Source organism: Aptenodytes patagonicus, chromosome Z, assembly GCF_965638725.1.
Source record: "Aptenodytes patagonicus chromosome Z, bAptPat1.pri.cur, whole genome shotgun sequence".
Lineage (NCBI taxonomy): Eukaryota > Metazoa > Chordata > Aves > Sphenisciformes > Spheniscidae > Aptenodytes > Aptenodytes patagonicus.
Window position 1 is genome coordinate 42,584,088 of NC_134982.1, and position 22,228 is coordinate 42,606,315.

At 42.7% G+C, this 22,228-nt stretch overlaps 1 protein-coding gene across 1 annotated transcript in view; it reads right to left on the bottom strand.

The window, feature by feature from the left end:
* The window catches only part of ENTREP1 (endosomal transmembrane epsin interactor 1), a 29,602-nt gene extending 10,391 nt beyond the window's left edge, over nt 1-19,211 (bottom strand). Inside the window, exons 1-6 of the mRNA XM_076362603.1 lie at nt 18,843-19,211; nt 16,152-16,208; nt 5,978-6,088; nt 4,007-4,135; nt 3,133-3,240; nt 2,898-3,013 (exon numbers count right to left, since the gene is read on the bottom strand). Coding sequence (XP_076218718.1) covers nt 2,898-3,013; nt 3,133-3,240; nt 4,007-4,135; nt 5,978-6,088; nt 16,152-16,208; nt 18,843-19,211 — 890 coding nt within the window. The remainder of the gene's footprint in view (nt 1-2,897; nt 3,014-3,132; nt 3,241-4,006; nt 4,136-5,977; nt 6,089-16,151; nt 16,209-18,842) is intronic.
* Between the last annotated feature and the right edge of the window lie 3,017 nt (nt 19,212-22,228).

A 22,228-nucleotide genomic window follows, 5' to 3' on the forward strand; every position in this document is an offset into this window, starting at 1 on the left:
GTGTTAGCCAAAAAGCCAGCAGCTTTTTGAAGTGATGATACAGGAAGGTATGGAATAGGAGTCAAAGCTTTTTCAGGGAACCCCACTGCCAGGAGACTGCTCCAGAGCACGAGGAGGCTCTGTACTGCTGCTGGTAAGCAGGACACTGAAGGGGGAAGGCGTATCCTCGGCCACCTCTCGCCCACCTTCTGCACCGCACCTCAGCTGAACAGCAGCATCAGGGCTTTGGCCTCCCGGAAACTTCAGCGTTTCAACAGCAGGAGCACATTCAGTGGTTAAGAAACAACTGTCAGCAGCATACGGGTCCAATTTGAGACATATACTGAATTTGAGAATACACAACTTGGATAAGCCGATTTGCATTTTGGCAAATGCCTCTAGTCCCCACATGGTACTTTAAACTGGACTGGGGTAGATTTTTAGACCCCGGGCGACTGGTTTGCTGCCCCACATGGATCACCTCTTCCCTTAAATTCACATGCCTTATAACACCGTATTTTATTCTTCGCATGGGAACTCAGCTGTACCTGTTAACATTGTTGTGCCAATCCTGAAAAATAACTTAACTGCTATTTCCTTATTTATGAAATAACAAGGTTACAGGTAGGAGTTGACCAGACATTTGTAATGCTAGTTTGTTTTGTCTACCACTAAGTAAGACAAATGTAAAAGTTTTCCCATGAACAAATGAACAAACCAATTAACTGGCTTTGCTAGTAGTGCAACTGGCTCTGCAATTTAAAGGGTGGAAGAGAACGGCTACCCGTTCCAAACATGTCCTTGGCACATGTTTTGATCACCACAGTGTTTCCTTTCTCAGAGGGATGTATCTGTTTTGGAGTCGCCGCAGGTGCAGCCTGCAGACTGTGGCTCACCACCCTGAATGCAGTTCCTGTCACCCCCCTTTCGCACAAAGGTTTTGGATGCAGGGTCCGTGGGAGCTCGGCACAGAAAGCCAGGTCACGGACGCAGCATGGCGTTCAGGGTGCAGACCAGGCAGGGAGGGGAGGGAGAAGTGCGAGGAGGCTGACTGAGAAAAGGCCAGGTCCCAGCTCAGCCGCTCTGATGGACACCCTGCGTCCAGCCTGGGGTGAGTCACATTTCCTCATCTGCCAAGAACGGAAATTAAGTCTGTCTGTTGCTTTAATTTCTGCACTGCTGCATAACCACCCTGAGCACCTTGAAACAAGTAGCCTGACTTCAGAAAGATGTCTCCATCACTTAAATGTTATTATCAACAAGTTTTAACACAGTCACAGACAAGGTAGCTACACAACATTAGACCGCAGAAGCCTTAAATATTGTTCAGCAGCCCCTACTGTGCTGAAAATAGACAAAGAGAAATACTGCTGCTGGGAAGGAGATAACCATCTAGAATGACATGCCAGACAAAGAATGACAGCCCCATTTTAAAGCAGGGGAACTGTGACAAGCATATTTCAATAAATACCTAGTCTTCCAAAGAGATCATTACGCACACCATTCTGTTCTCCTAACTAGCTTGAGCCAAGACTCACATCGGAGGTTTTTAGTAATGTTTGGAATTCAACCCTGGTCTTTGGTGTTTTAGACGACTTTTTCATTCTAAAAATCTATTCCTGTGCCACATTACCATTTTCTAGGTAATCCCAGGATCTGTAATTACCACTGCAAAGATCACAGAGTCTTGAAAATCATGCACGCTACTCCTGATGAAACAGTGAAATAAACTTAACAGTCATGCACACTGCAAAAAGCAGGAGTTTTAAACAAGAGTAGAGTGATACAGGTCTGCTTGAGCATCATTATATTTTGTGTATAAACATTGCGTGTTCACAGCAGAATAATGCAGCCCCAGCTGAGTCAAACTAATAAACAAAGCTAACCCGCAAGTTACTGTGAAGACCGTATAACCACTTGCAGAATGAAGGATAATAAAACCCACAAGTCACCACTGAATTGCAAGAAATACAGACACTAGTAATTCCCAGTACAGCAAAATAACAGAGTTGATGCTTAAGGGACAAGCTACACGATTTTTAGCCCTATTCTTCTTCAAAATAACACACAAAAAAACCCACCAAATTTACATTTGAATGTTTCATAAGACTTATTATACCAAAGAAGGCAGCCTTCTGCAACATAAAAATTTTCTGCATGTTTTCTCTTACTCACAAGAAAATTCATACAGCTATTATTTTATCCTCCTCCGAATCGTTCTTCCCTGATCTTTGTAGTAATGAATTAAAAAAAAAAAAAGGGGGGGGGGGGGAGAGAATAGACTACAGTGACTTGTGACTATCCTCCTTTTCTTTCTGATATGTGGACTCATCCCCCCACGTCCGCTCTCACTCCTCCCGCATCCCGCAGCTGCCACGGCAGAGAAGCCCAGCAATAACACCAGGTGCGAACCCTGCCTGACCGCTCACACCCGAGTACCGAGGTAAGGGTAGTGACTACCTGGCCTGGCGGGGCAATCAAAACATAACCTTCAGTCAGCCCTCTTTGCCAAAGGGGGAGAAGGGGAATCACTCTGGCAGGAAGGTCTGCGGGGGGGCCAGGCCGCCATTCAGGGGGCTCTCGCAAAACCTTGTCAAGAGGTTGCGCCTGGCTTTCCGTCACTGCCCTGACCTACTCCTGACAGCATCGTAACAGTTTTCAGCCATGTCCAACTGCGGTTTTTCTCTTACCCAGAAACAGTTCCTACAGAATATAAAGTGAAAACCACAAAATTATACCCCTCACCCACACTGTATTTACACTGCCTCCTAACTCAACAGGTTTTTTCCTTCTTTTTTTTTTCCCCTAAAGTCACCGACCTTTTTCAGTTAATAACAGAGAAAATGGTCTTAAAAAAATTAAGATTATGCAGTGTTTCCAAAGATACTACAAGAAGAGAAGAGAGTCTAGACGTTTACCTGCCACTCGTTCGTGGATTACAATAAAAAGTTGCAAAATAGGAGGGAGGCGGCACAGGTGGGACAAAATCATCAGGATCCAAAACATGATCTTGGTCTTCAATCTGAGATTCATCCTAATCAAACGAAACTTCTGTTAAAAACCTTCTGAGATATAAAAAATTGCTAAACTATGTAATCTAGTAATACTGTTAGTACCGCTGTTCAGAGCAGGCAATGCCTTGCACTCACTTACTATGCAGGATCTTCTTGTTGCAAAAATCTGTAAGTAACGCAGGGCGGCCGCTACCAAGCAAACTGTGGTGGTGAGAGCATTCAGGGCACAAATAGCAAAGAGAACTTTCTGAAGAACATGAAGATCATGGAAATTAAAAGATTAAATCAAGGTATTTGTAAATGTCAAAACAATAATAATAAAAAAATAAAACAAAAACAAACACAGAAAACACAAGGATAACCACGACAATTACTTCTTAGAAACATATTTTATGAAGTCTTCATGACAGGTAATCTCCAAGATTGGAGTAATTTGCAAAAGCTTGTTTTGCCCTGTTGTGTGTCCTGACAGAGAGATCCAGAAGGGTTTAATACTGCTCAGATGTGATTTATAGTCCATCTATTCATCCGAAGAATTATATTCCTCTTAACTTTTCTGTTGGAAATCCAGATGTGAGATAATCACCATTAAAGAAATACTAAAGCACTTTCATATTTGAAGATGATGCTGTTTGGAAGTTGTATTTTAGCAGTTTGTAAGCCAAGGAAGGCTGAGAAGATCAAGACACCAGTGAAGGCATCAAATCATTAGCTAAAATTTGCACCGTATTTACCCATGCAATCTTGTCTGAATTCAGCTGTAGTTTTGGCTGCATAAAACACAGAAAGGACAAGAACTGCATATTGTATCAGCAATGCACTGGTCAAAACCCATAGATGAGAAAAAAAAACCCCAAACTGTTACAGAACCATGAAGAGCTTCCGATCAGTGTGGAAGACCAGAAAAACTACAGAATTTTTCACAGTAAACACAGAAGTCACCTCAGCACTGCACTGTCGCACAAGAGTAGACATTATCAAAGCAGTCATGTTAAGCAGTGTGCTCAGGGTACCTTGAGAAGAAGGTGAGCAGCACTGCACGACTTCATATAGTATAGCTTCAGCGCAGTCTCTTCTTCTGTGCATTTAGCGAGATGAAATTCTTCACAGCAGAAACAAATCTTGTTTTCACCCATATCCACCTTTAAAAACGCAAAACTCCACTTTTTAATTTATTAGCTGTTTTATGCAACATTTTTACCTGCATAATATAGAACCTACGTGTTAAACTATACCTCTGACCGCAAAGCAGACTGGAAATACAGGGTCATAAAATGACATTTGTACAGTCTGGTACACCAGTGATTCCTGCATTATAAAGCTATATTACACATACTTCTTATTTCAAAGGAAGCATTACTGATAAGCTCAAGACATTTAAATACCACTTAGTTGTAATCAAAGCTGCACTGATTACTAGGCAATTTTAGTATCCATGCTCCTTCAAATGCATAGCAGCCTGGAAATTCTTTCTTTGACCGACGTGTAAGCCACTGTATATGGAGCATACACGTTTTCTTTGATTCATGAGTATATTTTGCATCTCTATGGATGGTATGAAACCCACAACTATAATTTCAACAGAATCAAATCAGTAATAGTTACACCTGTACACCATCATTGTTTGTAATTTTCAAATTACTGTTGTCATCTTAGTTTTCAAGTAGAAATTCAATGTTTCTGAATCTAGAGATAATTGCGTTTTTAGCTGTCAAACTCTCTAGAGCCATAGTATCAAAGGTCTTCCACCTACATAAACCACTCTGCAGAATAATTTGTGATTTCAGGAACACCTTTCGGCGGTACCCTATGCTTCCAACCACAGAGGGCTCCAAAATTCCTGAAACATTTAACCATCTCATCTGGAATAACATTAACAGTTCTCAGTGCTGCTTCAGTACATTGGTATTGGGTGAATCTAGATTGCCAAGTGCTTGTAATCTTGGACTCTCACTGCAATACACCTACTGGCATGTTAAGGAACCAACAATAGCTTTCTTGAAGCAATGAATGAATGAAAATAAATATTCAAAGATCTTTCCACTAACCCTTGAAGTCCTTCAAGCCTTTACACATGATCATCTTTATCACCAAGTGACCCTGTATCCTTCAATTATTCCACAGTTTCTGGTTCATAAATAGACATACTTCTACTTCTTACGACACCCATTTGAGAAAAACCTTTTGCATTCTGTCCTTTCTTGTGCAGACTGCTTCTTCCTCAAGTAGAAGTGTTCTGAAAAGCTAGTATGATTTGATCTATCTTAATTTTTTCCTCACAGTTCTTGCTGTAAGGTATCAATACAAATTGTCCCCACCAGGTGAGGCAAACCAGGAAAAATAAATCCCACCCACGGATTATACTGACTGAGCTTTTTGTAGCTATCTCACCAGTACCTACTCAGGCTTTTTTCCAACAGTTTAACATTGTCACTTTACTATAAAAATCCTTTACGCTAGTTCTTAAATGACTACGGTATTAAAATCAGTGTATAATGCTGGCAAGAGGGATTTTCTAAAGATATATTCGGGATTCCCTCCTACATGGCCCCATAAAATTGTCCAGAAAGCCTTGTACCGAATCAGCTGTGTCTTCAGGGTCTGAAGACAGAGGCCAGCTCTCAATGAAGTCGAACAAAACCATTTCTGGGCTAAGTATGCTCTTCTAATGAAGAGTAAAACTTTTCAAAACATATCCTTTTGGGGTCTTCAGCTTTAGGAGCTGAACACCTTATGAAGACTCCAACTCAAAAAACCCAAGTGTTTAGGAACACAGACAATAAAAATACTGTTGTGGATTTCAGTGAGTTTGTTCACAATTTGAAATGAATCAAGGCCTGAAACAGACAGTTTTCTTTTTTTTCCCCCAGCACGCTGTAGCTGCATTACTTGCATCTCTACATTAGTGCATATTGTGATCCCAGCACGGCAAGCTTACGTGGCATGCCGTGAAGAAATACATGTGAATCAGTATGTCTGCTCACCAAATTGCATCTGGGTACACTGGACACAAACTGAATGCCTTGACATCCTAATATAAATCCAGCCAGGTTCAGCAGAACACATATGATAGACAGCAGAACAAATAGGTTAGCCTGGAACAACAAAAAAAAGTTAGCAGCAGTGGGAACAGGATCACAAACCAGACTCAAGGAACCTATGACAGTGCAAATCCCACTCCCAAACTGAAGCTGGGAATGACACTCCCCTTCTTTTCAAAACTCCTTCAGTGCCCCAGGGTGTCTTGTCTTAACCCAGTAGATGGTTACTCCAAACACCTTTGTCTTCTCTCTCTCTCTCTCCTTATTCTGCACTAGTTGTGCAGTAATAAAAACACATGCAACTATTGAAAAGTACAGGCAGCTAAAGGTTTTTCTGGAATGCAAAGTATGACATACTGTCTTCCACTGTATGTCATATCCTTCCACTGAGTTTACCTCTCAACACATTTAGATCAGTAAGAAACCCGAAGAGGAAACATCTTAAGACAACATTCATTCTGTATAGAATTTCCAAAACTATTTGGCAGCACAAATAAATGAAAAGTATTTGTCCCAGTACAGTGAGGACAGAGACACTTAAGGGACTTTGGGTTTATGATATTATTTCCTCCTGGCTACTAAACCAGAACACCTCCATTCATAAATCGGACAATACCTTCAGTTTCATAAACCATCTGAAAGACCAGCAATGGCAGGAGTAATAGAGTACTTGAAAAAGGACAAGCAGAAGCAGTGGATAAAATGAAGTCCTACTTTCACATATGCCCTTTTTTGGGCATTTTTGGGCAAAATTTGGGCCATTGCAGATTGTAATCTGCAATCTGGGCTTACAGGAGACTTGGGATATGGATTTTAAACACATTTAAGAATTTTTCCTGTCCCAATTCATACATGAAAAGTTTTCCTGTACTTCAGGAGAGAGTACTATGGGTAAGACTACTACTTCAGAGACAAATAAAAACAACAGTTTCCTCTCCTGACACGTTTAAATTTTAAGCACTCAATCCTACAAAGCAAGTATCAGGTCGTTAATGTCCAAAAGAATCCTTGTTAATAACAATCTGCTCACCCAGATTCCTTTGTATCAAAAGGGCCTAAATTAAAAATGCAGATGACAAAAAGCTGAGGAAGAGAAGGAAATCATGAGGGACACGGGCTCAGTTCTGCTCCAGATAGCTTTACAGCAGATCCAGCAACAAGGACTTCCTAAACATGCACAAAGCCAGCAATCGCTTTCCAAATTAATTTAGCTGACGTACCACGGTTAGCTACCTAGGAAGCTGGACTAAAAATAAATCAGAGCTGTTGCACAAATTATGATCCCATTTACTGAGGTTCAGGGAAAAATAATCACTCCTGAATGGACAAGAGCCAAAGAGCATTACTATGCAAGCTCATTCCTTAAATTACAACATCTCATTACTAGTAGATTTTATAGAAGCTTGACCATAACATTATCACATAAGGTAGGTTTTAACCTCAAAAAACCCCAGTAATTAAAGTATCTATTAGTACTTCTCTGAAGAGGATTGGGACTATTTTGTGTTTGACATACTGAGAACAATCAATATTAAGCGGAACAGTATTTTCTCCTAGCTTTAGAAATATCATAAAACCACAGATAAGAGGTTTTTAATGTTAGTAAGCACTTTGAGTGCCATTTGTTTTTCTGTACAAACACAGAATTTAATCATTTTTTTGAAATTAACTCCTTGCTTAGCACTCAAATGAATCAATACAATTGCTTATGCTTTTATCTAGATTATCTCAGTTATCCTTTTGATTAAAACTACTTTGAGAAAAAGAAAACTGGTAGACACAGGTATTTCTTACAAAGAAAGTTTTTCATCTATGTTCTAAACTAATTAGCCAGTTTCATAAGCGAAATAGTAGCCGTTTCAACATAAAACATCTTTATTGTACAAATCTCAAGAAGTGATATTAAGGAACACAAGAAGTACATTTGTCCTCTTTGAACTGATGAAGAAATGGAGGTCCTGAGCAAAGAAGTTACTTGGCCAATGTCAAGAAAGATTAAAAAAAAAAAAAAAAAAAAAGAGAGAGAGAAAAAGAGAGAAAGAGAGGCAAATTCACATATTAGTTTTCTCCTTTGGTGCAGAAGCTGCAATAGAAACAATCCAGTACACAGCTATATAAAAAGTTATATATAAAATCCAGACTCCTAATGTCATTGTCTACAAAATCTTGAATAAAAATCACACAGATTTTTCTAAAGAAACACGTTAATATCAAAGAAGAAAAAGGACGAAAAGGAACATTATTATAAATATGCAAAACAAGGATGATAATTTCTACATTTATGTTCTAATAAATTCTACCATATAAAAATGAAATCTTGATCTGTTTTTTATTGTATGCCTAGTCTATTTTTGACTGCATAACCTAATGTTAGACAATCCCATTGAAGAGGCAGAAGAGAACAATAATTCTACATACAATCTAAAACACTACCATGTTCTGAACCATAACATTCGTTACTACATATCCAATAGTGGACAAGAGAATATATTGTACTTCAGTGTAGAGAGAAAAAATCCTTTTTCTTTCTTCTCCATCAGTGGCAGCATTTTCACACAATCATTGAGGTTGGAAGGGACCTCTTGAGACCGTCTAGTCCCACCCCCTGCTCCAGCAGGGTCATCTACAGCAGGCTGCCAAAGACCACGTCCAGTTGCTTTTGAGTATCTCTACAGATGGATACTTCACAACCCCTCTGGGTCAAAACACCAGTTTTGACCATCCTCACAGTAAAAAAGTTGTCTCTTGTGTTCAGATGGAATTTCCTACTTTTTCAGTTGTGCCCATAGCCTCTTGTCCTGTCAGTGGGTGCTATTGAGAAAGGTCTAGCTCCCTCTTCTTCATTCCCTCCCATCAGCTATTTGTAGAGATGGAAAAGATCCCCCCCGAGCCTTCTTTTCTCCAGGCTGAACAGTCCCAGCTCTCTCAGCCTCTCCTCAGAGGAGAGATGCTCCAGTCCCTTCATCATCTTCGTGGTCCTTCGCTGGACTTGTTCCAGTATGTCCATGCCTCTCTTGTACTGGGGAGCCCAGAACTGGACACAGCACTCCAGGTGTGGCCAGACCAGCGCTGAGGGGAAGGGAAAGATTATGTCCCTCCACCTGCTGGCAAGTCTCTGCCTAATGCAGCCCAGGACACCATTAGCCTTCTTTGCCACAAGAGCACTTCGCTGTCTCATGGTCAGCTTGTTGTCCACCAGGATCCCCAGGTTCTTCTCTGCAGAGCTGCTTTCCAGCAACTTGCTCCCCAGTGTGTACTGGTGCCTGGGGCCATTTCCCTGCACAGGCAGGACTTTGCATTTCCCTTTATTGAACTTCATGAGATTTCTCAGCCCATTTCTCCAGCCTGTCCAGGTCCCTCTGAATGGCAACATTTGGTGTATCAGCCATTCCTCCCAGTTTTGTATCACCTGTGAACTTGCTGAGAGTGCACTCTGTTCCATTCTACAGACCATTCATTAAGATATTGGGCAGTACTGGCCCCAGTATCCACCCCTAGTGCACAACTGCTGACTGGCCTCTGGCTGGGCTTTGTACCACTGGTCACAACCCTCCGGGCCCAGCTCTTCAGCCAGTTTTCAATCTACCTCACTGTCCACTTATCTAACATGTACTCTGTCAGCTTATTTTATAAGATATATTCTCCTGCAGATACAAGTTTAAATATCTTCTCCATCACCACTCACCTACAAGTAAAAACAGGTGTTCCACTTTATCTCAGTGAAAGAAGATCCCACCCACAGGTAAACCAGGAGAAAAGTACTCCTCAACTTAAAATAAACAGGAAAGGCAAACATGCTACTTTAAAAGCCAAAACAGAGGTAACTAGTCTTAACTGCAGTGATAAAAATGGAAACAACTCAAATTATGGCTTTAGTTTGGCTCACAGCCCTCATCTTCTGAGCATTAGATACACATGGACTGTGAACAGCTGCAGGAAGTCTTGAGGAACATTTATATGAATTAAAACTATAGGAAAGCAAAGTGCATTCTAACATTAGACACAGTATTTTCTAATGTCTTGTATGGATGATCTCTTCCAGGTAAAAACTCGTCATGCACTTTGAGGACTCCGCAGCAGCATAAACTTGCATGATAAGGCTCTGACCCTATCATTCATTCTACATGGGCAGACTGCTTGTTGTCCTGCTGCCATTGAAATGAATATCTAACGCCAGAGAGGAATTGCTTTCACTTTAATATGCACACACAGGACTGATGCCCAAGCAGGCACTTAAAAAATAAATGAAAGAAAAACATTTGCTCCACAATCATCAACCCTTATATCCGTTTACATCCTACATATATACTTTATAAACATCCTTCTATGAAAAGGCAAGTCAATGTATTAATTTTCCATATACACAGCAGCAATAGCAATAAATAAGCATTAATTATGGGACCTTACTATTTTTCTGTCAGTTGTCAGAGCTATTTATTGTACCATATGGAGACCTGCAACACAACTGTCAACAAAAAAAAGCCACACAGAAGACAAATTAATTCATTTAATAAAAAAGTCACATACTTCAAATGCAGCATTAAAACACCCCATATTAATGAGAGAAAAGCTTTTTCAGCTTAAAAATAAATTATTAAAAAAAAAAAATCAGAAGAGACCTGACTCTGACCTGTATACAGGCTAAAAGCCTCTCTAAAGGCTTTCCATAGTCTCACACTTAAAAGCATATTTCTTTTTATTTGCTTAGAAGACTGACTTTAAAATCTTTGTATGAATACCATTTATTGACTTAGTGGTGGCGACCATGTTAGCCAAGATGTTAACATTGAACTATTTTACTTCTAAAATCCAGACAAACAGGCACTACTACAGTAATTCTCACCAAAGCCAAATGACTTTGCTCATTATGAAGCACAAGAATAGGGAGAGATTTTTTTCTGCAGGGTTAGGATCATGATATGCAGCTTCTGTTCACAGTGCTTTATATTGTTACTAGCAGGGCTAAAATTTAAGAACGTCACTTCACTAGCACCAGAACTAGGTATTTTGGTCTAAACACTAAATTTTGGTTAAATCTATGCAAATTAGTCAAGGTACAGATATCAAGGCAGTAGCTAGCCCTAAAAATCTTTATTTTAAAGCTGCTGGGACATACTTTTCTTCTGATAAAATTTTTTCATTAAATAAAAGGTTTACTACAAATTTATTCTTCAAAAATTTTCAAAGTTTTAAATAAATACTGGAGTTCCATAAACTTTTCTGTTTTCCAATGAAGATCTGTAAATTTTTGTCATAAAACCAAAAATATTAACACTTTCGAATTTAAAAAAAAAAGTTTCTAATAAAAACTTCAAATCCTTATGTTACCACACTGTAAAACATGAGAAGAATCCAGATTGAACGACTCATGCTGAACTTGCGACTTGGACTTTTCTGAGTGAAACCCCACAAACCTTTACATGAAAACCGACAACATGTATGAATACAAAAGCTGGCACGCTAGCTAACAGCAGAACCATAAATCACTTGATGTAGCTGAAAAGCCAAGGTCGCATTCACCCAGCCTGCATCTGCTCTGTTAATTTCTTGATCCCATGCATTTGTGGGTACCGAACTGCTCCCCAGCATTTGCAGCTGCCGCAGTTACACTCCACCCAGCATAACAGCCTGGTGTCTTCCTGCACGCTTGCGCTCCTGTCACTTTTCATGCGATCACAGCTAAACCTCCTCTTCAGCAGCAGAACCCAAGCACCAAGCAGCCACCAGAGATACACTTAACTTGAAGTCTTTGTTACAGTTGGGGGGGGGTGGGGGTAGGGGTGAGGAACAACCAGAAAGCCTCCTAAAAAGCACACTGTACAGGATTGCAATTGATTTGTACATTACTGTAAAGGAAAGGATGCTTCACTAGCAGAATGCATCTACATTCAGCAATGCATGTATGGCTCCAGGCAACACCTGGGAATATAACTAACTCACAGTGCATTGGCTACCCCGAACTGGTATACAGGGAAGGACAGAGGCTAATATAGCAAGCACAGCCTATCGAAGGTGTGAATTGTCCTCAATGCATACGCAATCACACAATGCGGAATTGATATACTTTCTGAAAGAAGTTAGGTTCCTTCAGTTAAAAATGAGATTTAAAGCCCTATGAAAGGAAGGAGTTTAAGAGCGGAGAGGAAGGCACCAGCTTTTATACAAGTCAAGAGTAACATCGAGCCCAGAACGGTTGAGAGTCAATACCCAAACAACTGGGGGAGGAGGGGGAGTTTCCCTTTCCCCATGAAATACATTCGGACAGGCATGCACAGGAAGAAGCTTCTTCTCTGGAAGAAAAATCAGCTTCAGAGCATGTTACAAGCTGACTTCTGAAGTCGATTGACAACTGATACCCAGAACAGGAAAGCCTCAGACAACTAAAAGCAAGGTAAAATTTCAGAGCCAAGGCTTCTCAGCAGCTGTATTGCTGAAGGCCAAGCCTCCCCTGCAAGAATGTCCTTCAAAAGATATGATTATAATTTGATTTCGCCTTGCAGTACCCTGTCTCTGGGACCTGTTATTTACCTAGTACCTTCCCATGCTGTAATACAGCCTGGGTGGCAAAAAACAACAAATGTGGCTCTCAATTTTATTTATTAATGGGTCTTATCACAGCCATCCCTCTTCAAGACTGGTTTCCTTTCACAGATGGTGCTACTAAAGGTCCACTACAGCTGTAACTAATGGGTTTCCCTTCCTTTCTCCCCTCTGGGGGAAAAACATGAGTCACCAAAACACAGCAGCCCATCCCCAGCTCCTTTCTGACGACATCACAGCCATGTGCTTTCTCCAAGCGCCAGCAGCACCAGAGCCTTGCCATCACAGAGAGAAAACAACAGTTGGGTTGTTTTTCCCCATGACCAAGGCTTCAGATTAAAGTGGCAGCCATAGGACAGCCTGGCTGTTCACAAAGAAACAAACCCAGGCAGTGAGAAATCATCACCTAAAGTGGGAAGAGGGAGAGAAATGTTTTGTGAGCCAAGACGCCACCCTTTTACTGGAGGAGCTAGACTGCTGCCATGCAAAGGACCTGCAGGCAAATAGGTGTACTCCAGCAGGTTTCAGAAATTAAAATCCTGAATCCTGAAATCCTGATTCAGAGTAGCAAAGGGGTTTCTTTCAGAAAGAATTAGTTTTTTTAAAGGGGGCAAAGATAAATGTGAATTGCATTATAAAATTCCTTAAGTACTGCAAACTGACAATCAAAAACAAAAATAAGATAATACTGGAAGCCACAAGAAACAGCATTACCATGTTCTTAAGCATAAACCCTACCACAAACTGCTCTGAGGACCGGCACTTCCTCGTGGACAAATTCTGTGGCACTCACCAGTCACGGTAGTTCTGTTCAAGACCCAGCTCTGGGAAGGAGAGAGGGCTAAATGATGGAGCTCAACCACCTACCCTTAATTACAGCCTAATTGCTACGTCTGAGAGCTTTTAGTACACACCATGATAAATTAAAATCTAGATATAATTATCCAACTTGGGCTGAAAACAAAGCTATTTTGGGGGGTTTGGATGCATATGAAGAATTCCAGGGAGTATTCGCACAATTTGAAGAAACTATGAAACCGAACTGAGTGACTAAAAACAGTTCTGCATAAAAAGAAAGATGAGAAGAGGCCCTTCCTTATGAACAAGAGAGCATTTGTAGATTGAGATGTAACTATATATGAAAAAGAACGACCACTTAATCCCACAAACTTTACACTTTAATTGTTGAGCACAGTCCAAAGTCTCTGCATAAAGACAACTAAATGCTGACATAAGTTGCTGCAACATAAAACAGGGTAATTGATTATCACTCCTCAGACCTGGCACGGCTTGCTCTAGCACAGGTACCCAACATGCTAAATATCTGGGTTCAACAGCAATCTTATAAAGCCACACCTTCATGTCCAACCAATCCTTTCCATAAGCTCATTTGCTGCATAAAGGCATTTCTACACCTAGCACCTGCTTGAGTTAAGGTCTGCCAGGGAGACAGCTGTCCAATCTCTGCTTCCTTCACAGCAGGGAGGTGGCTCTGTGCAGGCAAGGGGAAAAGGGATTCAGTCCAAAAGTCGGGAGAGAGGAATCCATTAGAAGTGTATTTACAAGAAATAAGTGCAAAAGGGCCTTGCATAAGGACTAAAAAGGGAAAGGCAGTCACAGCTGGAAAAGGGATATGTTTTAGCTCCGAATGCATTTTACAGTTTTAGTTATGAATGTTGTAACTCTAAGCCATGGCTGTATAAGGGGTCTCATTACTTCGGTATTTAGCAAACTTGCTTTTACAACTCATACAACTCCTCGTAACTCCCAAGAGAAAATGTTCAAGTTACTAGAGGGTAGATATATTGGAAATTTAGCCCAAAATAAATACGCTCACAGAAACTAACAATCTGTCCTTGATAGACCGTAGCTAGTTCAACACATGATTTCTTTAGCCTCGTGAAGTGTTTAATGCTAATTTCTGTTTTTGCACATAGAATAGAATATTTCAGTTGGAAGGGACCTACAACGATCATCTAGTCCAACTGCTTAATCGATTCAGGGCTGATCAAAAGTTAAAGCACGTTATTAAGGGCATTGTCCAAATGCTTCTTAAACACTGACAGGCTTGGGGCATTGACCACCTCTCTAGAAAGCCTGTTCCAGTGTTTGACCACCCTCTCAGTAAAGAAATGTTTCCCAATGTCAAGTCTGATCTAACCTGGTTTTCAAAAAATCAGACCTTTATAAAATCCACATACAAATTTGAAAAAATACAGGTTCACAGAATCACATAATCATAGAATAATTGTGGCTGCAAGGGACGTCAGAAGTGTATCCTCCTGCTCAAAGCAGGGTCAGCTATGAGATCATAGCAGGCTGCTCAGGTCTTTAATCATTCTCATCTCAGAAACTTCCCCATCTGCTGCACAACATCCCTGGGAAATCTGCTCCAGCACTCGACCGTCCTAAAGATCATTTGACTAAATGAAAGGGTCAGGAAGAATTTGGTGCTTTCATATTTAAGTAAAACTAGGAAGGGCCCATAAAGTTTATACAAAGGAGAATATGAAAGAGTGAAAGAGCAACAACAGACAAAAGGAAACTACAGCAACAACACACTGTAGAAACAGCACAGAACACAAGCAATATAGAAACCGGGAGCACTGTGCAAACCTAAGGCATTTTGAGGCAGAATGGCCTTTACATTTATTTTCATGAAAATACAGTCCTTGCAGACTGGGAGCCCCAGACACCAAGCTCCTCTTTCTATCCACAGAACTGGTAAAAAACTTGCTTTGCTCTGCCTGTGCTAACCAATGCACCACTGAGAAACAGCAATTCATCCACAGCTCACACACCTGATCCTTGGTACTCCTCACTGATGACCATGGGGATCCTGAAGAAGCACTGCACAAAAATAAAACAACTGCTTTGTCCTGGAAAAGGTCTTCAGAAGTGACAGTAAGGCAAAAAAATAAAAACCCAAAAACAAAACCAAAACAAAAACCCAAACAAAAAAAACACTTCAAAAGTTTTTTTTTCAAATCCCAACTCTGAGACGTTGAGAGCCACACAGCTTCAGATTTCACTTACAAACAGAAACAGCTTACACATCCCGTACATCAATTTACTTCTCTCAGAGCAATGTAATGTCAACCGTATTTGAACCAGTAACACTGGATACTTACTGTAAGACAGCAATACTTAGGTTAGCTCTCAAACCTGCTATCAGACGTTAAAACAGTACAACTGAGCTAAGCTTTAAAACCAACTCCCCTGTTTAAGCTTAAGCAGTGCTGCCTCAGAGAGCTAGATTATTTATACTAAACCAGCACTTTCTTATACCTACACAAACACAAAAAGTGCTCTGTAAACATCATTAACACTTCTTCCAGACGTGGTCCACTCTTGCCCTTAATGGGGACTCCATCTGTGCAGGAAAGAATATAGCCTTTCACAGGCTTTGACTCCTTTTTTAATAATTATGATTCTACAATTTTAAAAAAGAGACTCAAGTAGTATAGTCTATTTTTTCAAGGAGAAAGAAGTGATTTTTTTTTTTTTTTACCAATGACTATTAAATCAGGATCATCTTCTGATAACTTTCTTAAAACAAGTTTTAATCCATACTTACCAAAAGCACCAACGGCCTCTTCCATGTCGTTAAGCCTAAGATTCCAGATAAGATTACCTACAATGTCAAAAAACATAGCATCACCAAGAAGCGAACAACTGTTCACAAAATGCCATTTACATGGTATTTATCACTGCTCTGACGAAAGGTACTTTGGAACACTATGACAATGCTGGGAAGATACAAAGATGCACTTTAAAGCCGAGAATAAGAGCCTGTACTGATGAGGTCCTTCACTCCTAAGAGCATCCTGTGAAATAACACAATGAAATTTTAATCCACTGTTTTCTTATTTTTTCCTCACAGAAAACATGCAGGGGGACAAGAAGTTATGCCAGCAACTCCGACCTCAACAACTGCCTGAAAAATTACTTTCAGCCAGCTGAGTACTTGTTTTCTGCAACATAGCCAGTTTTTAGGTTTGCTTAGCCATCTCTTCTCCACCCTCGGTCACCACTCCATCACTTCATTAAGTGCCTGTGAGTACCCATTCCTGCCTCTTCCCTTGTGCTGACCCTGGCCCTCTTCTGACCATTTCGGTGAACTAACTCCCAAAGCATGAACCCTACCAAAACCACTGAAGAACACCAAAACTATCTGCCTGAACTGACTTGCTATTTCATCGGATGAATGCCAGTATCAGCACGAGGAAAGAAGAGAAAGTAAAAGCATCCCCTTCTGCAGCAGTAGTCGTTAGACCAAACTTGCTGAATCACAGAACTGAACCCTATGACTCTTTACCTTAGAGGGCAAAACAATTAAGGAAGGAGAAAGCATTGCTGTAGAGCTGAAGCAAATGGCATACCCAAATACTCTCCCACAGTAAGGATGGGAACCCTATAAAGAAAGGCAAATCAGTTTTTCAGCAGGTCCTGCAAATAAGCAGGTATACTTCTAATTCGTGGGACTTTGTAACTAAGCCAATTCACACCAAACTCCTACCCTAAAAAGAAAGAAGACGACTAGAACAAACAGGAAGTTGCTCACTAGCATTTTTAATAAATCCCTTCTGTAGCTTCATTCACTTGACATGATCAATCTGATTTAGCGTAATGTGCATATATGACTTGGCCAAAACACCTACTGATATCATCACTGGTGTTGCAAAACCACATACGTAACTCTGCAGTTTCATAACAAATTATTTTTTGAATTCTGTGAGTGCAAAATAGTCACATGATTTTATAACAAAGCACATCAATACTGATGTGAATTGCTGTTTTGCCTTAAGGACAACAAGACTTATTTCATTAAGTTTGTTAAAGCTTTAAGATATATGAAAAGAAATTCTTAAAGTCTTCCTGATCTGTGCTTAACCAGTGCATCATAATCAGCATGTTGCATCTACAGTGAAAAAACCCCAGACATATCCTCAATTCCAGCTTTTAGTTGCCTCTACCTTTCCAGGTTGCTCCTGGGCTAAAATTTTCACTCATGCTGTTACACCCAAAAGGCATTTTTGGTAACTTTTCCAACCGAATATATTATTGTTTCAGCGCTAGCATTAAAAAAGTAAATGCCCTTCTTCGTTATTAAAGAGACTGAATACATCTATTTTACACGTGCAATTTTAAGACATTTTAAAAGCATAAGCATGGTTCTGTGTGCAGGGTTCAAAGAAAGTCCATAGCTTACATATATTTAAACTTGTTTTAATCTAGGGTAAGGAAAAAAAAGAAAGATGAAAGATCACAAAACAACATACACTTTTGGATGGTCTGGGTTCCCTCCCCTCTCCTCCTCCCTCCCCCCCATAAAGGCTGTCTGTACTTTCAGGGATGAGCATTGCATTATACACATGAATAGGAACTACTTGATCCCCAAACCGCAGATCACTGAGCACATTTCCACAGGTTGTGAACAACACTAGAAACATAATTCAAGTGTTTGAACCGAGGGATAGGCTGATGCTGTTCACACCAGCAGCAGGAGCAGAGCATGCCAGCCACAGAACGCGACTTGCTCATTGCTCAAGGGCCCGCAAACTGGGCACAATCTATCCGACTATCTCCTATTATCTTCTGCTTACTACTGCCTAGCTTCTCCAATACGAACTATTATATATTCTGTATTTATAAAGGTGCAGTTTAAAGCAGGGCCCAACAGGAGATGGAATAACTTCTCTCACTACTCTTTACAGAACTGTCAAAAGCCCATCTCTTTTTTTTTTCCCCAGGAACATCACCATTTTCTCTCTCTCTCACTGCAGTAACGGTACATGATGCACAAAAGCAGTGTGCAACACCTACATACACCACGACTTGAGAAAATCCTGTTTCTGATTGCGTATAATAATTGAGTACATTTTTTTAGGCTAAAACGCACACCAGGAAACAAATCCGGAATCTAGTTGTCTCTACGTTTGTGATCCCGCTGGGGTCCATGCTGTCACCCTGGTAAAACTGCTAGCAAAAGTGTAACTGCTCATTACTTCCGAGTAAGAGAAAGCTCGCTCTTCGCTTTTACAGCAGCGGGAGCAAACGTTTCTCGGTGACAGACAGCAGCTCTGCCCCGGAGGTCCCGCGTACTCCAAGCTTAACGTCAGCGCTGCGCGCAGGGCCGGCGGGTCTCCCAGCGACCGGCGGGCGCCGGGAACGGCGGCTGCCGCGCCCCCGCGCCGCGCACAGGCACCGGGCCGGCCAGGACGGGTGCGGGTCGGTGCCCGGGTGCGGGTCCGCGGCGGTGACTTACTGAGGAGCCGGCCCAGAAGGGACAGGCGTTCTTCACCTGCGGGGCGCTGCTCAGCGACAGCGCCCCGAAGTTCAGCGCCACCAGCGAGCAGCCCAGGACGATCTGCAGCAGCCCCAGCGAGAGCAGCGGTCGGGCCGGCAGCGAGCCGGCGCCCGCGGCCGGCGCGGCGGAGCGCGGGCTGCGGTGTTGCGGCAAGCCGGGGCGGCAGCCGCGAGAGCGGAGGGGCGGCAGCGAGGGGTCGGCGGCCGCGGCGGACAGCGAGTCCGCCGACGCCGCCGTGCCGGCGGTGGTGGCCGCCGCCGCCTGGGGTAGCGGGGCGAGCCCCGAGACGGGGCAGCAGGAGCCCGGCAGCACCACCGGCAGCGACATGGGGGGCGGCGGCTGCTCTCCGCCGGCGGCCGCTGCGGGCGCCGGGCCGGGCCGGGCGGGGCCGGCCCTCCGCCGCCCCTGTGCCAGCCCACCCGGGCGCCGACTTCCTGTGGCGCTCCCCTCCCCTCACCTCTCCTGTCCGCCGTGGGAGACGACGCCGCGCCGGCGCTGGCCGTAGCCTCCAGCTGTCCGCCGGGGCAAGCGGCCGGCCGCCCGCATCCCGCGGCCGGCGTCAAGCCCGCCGCAAGGTGCCTCGGCGGACCCTCGACCCCCGCCCCGCTGGCCCGCCGCCGCACCCCGGACTCTCCCGGCCGCAGAGCCAAACCTCCCTTCCCGTCCCGTCCCGTCCCGTCCCGTCCCGTCCCGTCCCTTCCCGTCCCGTCCCGGTATGGGTGTTCCTGCTGCTACATGGACCGTTTTGTTCTAATCTTGGCGGTTTTTTTCCCTCCCCTTGTTAACGTGCTCCCTCCTACCCCTCCTCCCTTGCCCTTTTTCCTTTGGTCGCTGTTGTTACCGAGCAGTAAGCTTGAAGTTTTAAAATAACTCTTCCTGGGAGGAGGGTGGGGGAAGCCAATGGATTGCATTTCGCATTGTTGGCGCCCTTCCCAACAAGAGGAGGAGGTTTGGCAGACAAAACGGTGTGTATGTGCGTGTGTCCCATGTTGTCTGAGCAAAGATAAGGGCAGAGAAATCTGTTTACCCGCTGAAGTTGTTTGTTTCCTTTTTCCTCCCCCACGTTTTCCCTGGGAAAAGCTTGCTGTGACCATGGCCTGTCCTCTTCCACCTGACGTGCTCCAAGGAAGGAGGATCGGGAATTTACTTCGGCTGTGTGTGCTCCTCTCTTCAGCTCAGCCAAAGCAATTTTATACCTGTTGGGCTTGTCTGGACATGACTTTGAAAAATAGAGAATCTCAGATATGAAAAATAGAGCTTTTACTACTATAGGAAAATAAGCCGTGTTAAAGGTGTCATTGGCTCAGATGAGAGCACTCGCTCCTCTGCAGAGAAAGGTGCAGCTCCAGCACTCGGGAAAGGATTTTGAAACTGTGTTACAATAATGCATAAGGTCTTACACAAAAAAAAAGGAAAAGATTCATCATTAGAGAGGCTGCTCTTGGAGTTACATCCTTCGTGCACCTCTGTTGATTTTCTGCCTGAAGATTCAGGATTTAGGGTACTTCTTACCAAGAAAAAATCAGCTGCTGCCCTAGACCACCATCTTGCAGTCAAGCCCTCACAAATCAGCCTTTATGCCAGGGTTTATGGACCAGGGTTTGGAGCAATAGATTTTAATACCCGAGACTGTGTAAGAGGGCTGCCCAAGCACTACTGCCCTTGCATATGACTATATGCCCTTCCCAGTCTTTAACTCATCCATTAATTAGTAAACATGTAACTTTAACCATATATGTGAGACTGAAGACTATCATACACATGCTAACTCACATTAAACTTTATATGTTTTTGCCTTTTATTCTGTTAAATGAAAATAGAATTGCAGATACTGTAAATACGCTGAAAGCTCACTAATACCAAGCTACTGGAAAATGCTATGTCCATATATTTCAGGGCTTCAGAGTAGATGCCCCAATCTTAGCTTGCCAAATCCACAAAACGCAGCCAAAGATAAAAGGTGCTCCATCAAAGGACAGATTTCAGCTCTATTCGACTAGCAGCTTACTTGTAACAAGTAAAAACAGGGTATCTGCCCTTCATCTAGTGAATGGGATCTTGTAAATCTTGATATTTATTTCCAATTTCTTCGAACATGACCTTCTTTCTAACTTTCAAAAATAAAAGCTGAAAAGAAGTACATCAGAACAAAAAGTTATTTTCAGTCTAAAGCAATGAGTTGTTACTTCATATCTCAAAAATGCAAACCTACAATGTACTAACTCATGAGCTCAAAGTTCTCTGTGTTTTGGATCTGCACATTGCTTTCTTTGTAGCCTTTTACTGCCTTGTCTTAATCTGGGAAACAGGAAAAATATCTAGATCCTTTTTCATCACATGCTGCATGTCACTCCAAGTACCTGAAACTCCAAAGAGTCATAGAATCATAGAATAGTTTGGGTTGGAAGGGACCTTTAAAGGTCATCTAATCCAACCCCCCTGCCCTGGGCAGGGACATCTTCAACTAGATCAGGTTGCTCAGAGCCCTGTCCAACCTGACCTTGAATGTTTCCAGGGATGGGGCATCCACCACCTCTCTGGGCAACCTGTTCTAGTGCTTCACCACCCTCAGCGTAAAAAATTTCTTCCTTATGTCCAATTTAAATCTGCCTACTTTTAGTTTAAAACCATTACACCTTGTTCTATCGCTACAGGCCCTACTAAAAAGTCTGTCCCCATCCTTCTTATAAGCCCCTTTTAAGTATTGAAAGGCTGCAATAAGGTCTCCCCAAAGCCTTCTCTTCTCTAGGCTGAACAACCCCAACTCTCTCAGCCTTTCCTCATAGGAGAGGTGTTCCAGGCTAAAGAACCCAAACTCTCAGCCTCTCTTCATAGGAGAGGTGTTCCATCCCCCTGATCATTTTTGTGGCCCTCTTCTGGACCCGCTCCAACAGGTCTACGTCTTTCTTGTACTGAGGTCCCCAGAGCTAGACACAGTACTCCAGGTGGGGTCTCACTAGAGCAAAGTAGAGAGGCAGAATCTCTTCCCTTGACCTGCTGGCCACACTTCTTTTGATGCAGCCCAGGATATGACTGGCCGCCTGGGCTGCGAGCGCACATTGCTGGCTCATGTCCAGCTTTTCACCCACCAGTACCCCCAGGTCCTTCTTGGCAGGGCTGCTCTCAATCCCTTCATCCCCCAGCCTGTATTGATACCGGGGGTAGCCCCAACCTAGGTGCAGGACCTTGCACTTGGCCTTGTTGAACCTCGTAAGGTTCACACAGGTCCACTTCTCGAGCTCGTCCAGGTCCCTCTGGACGGCATCCCATCCCCCAGGCATGTCAACTGCACCACTCAGCTTGGTGTCATCTGCAAACTTGCTGAGGGTGCACTCGATCCCACT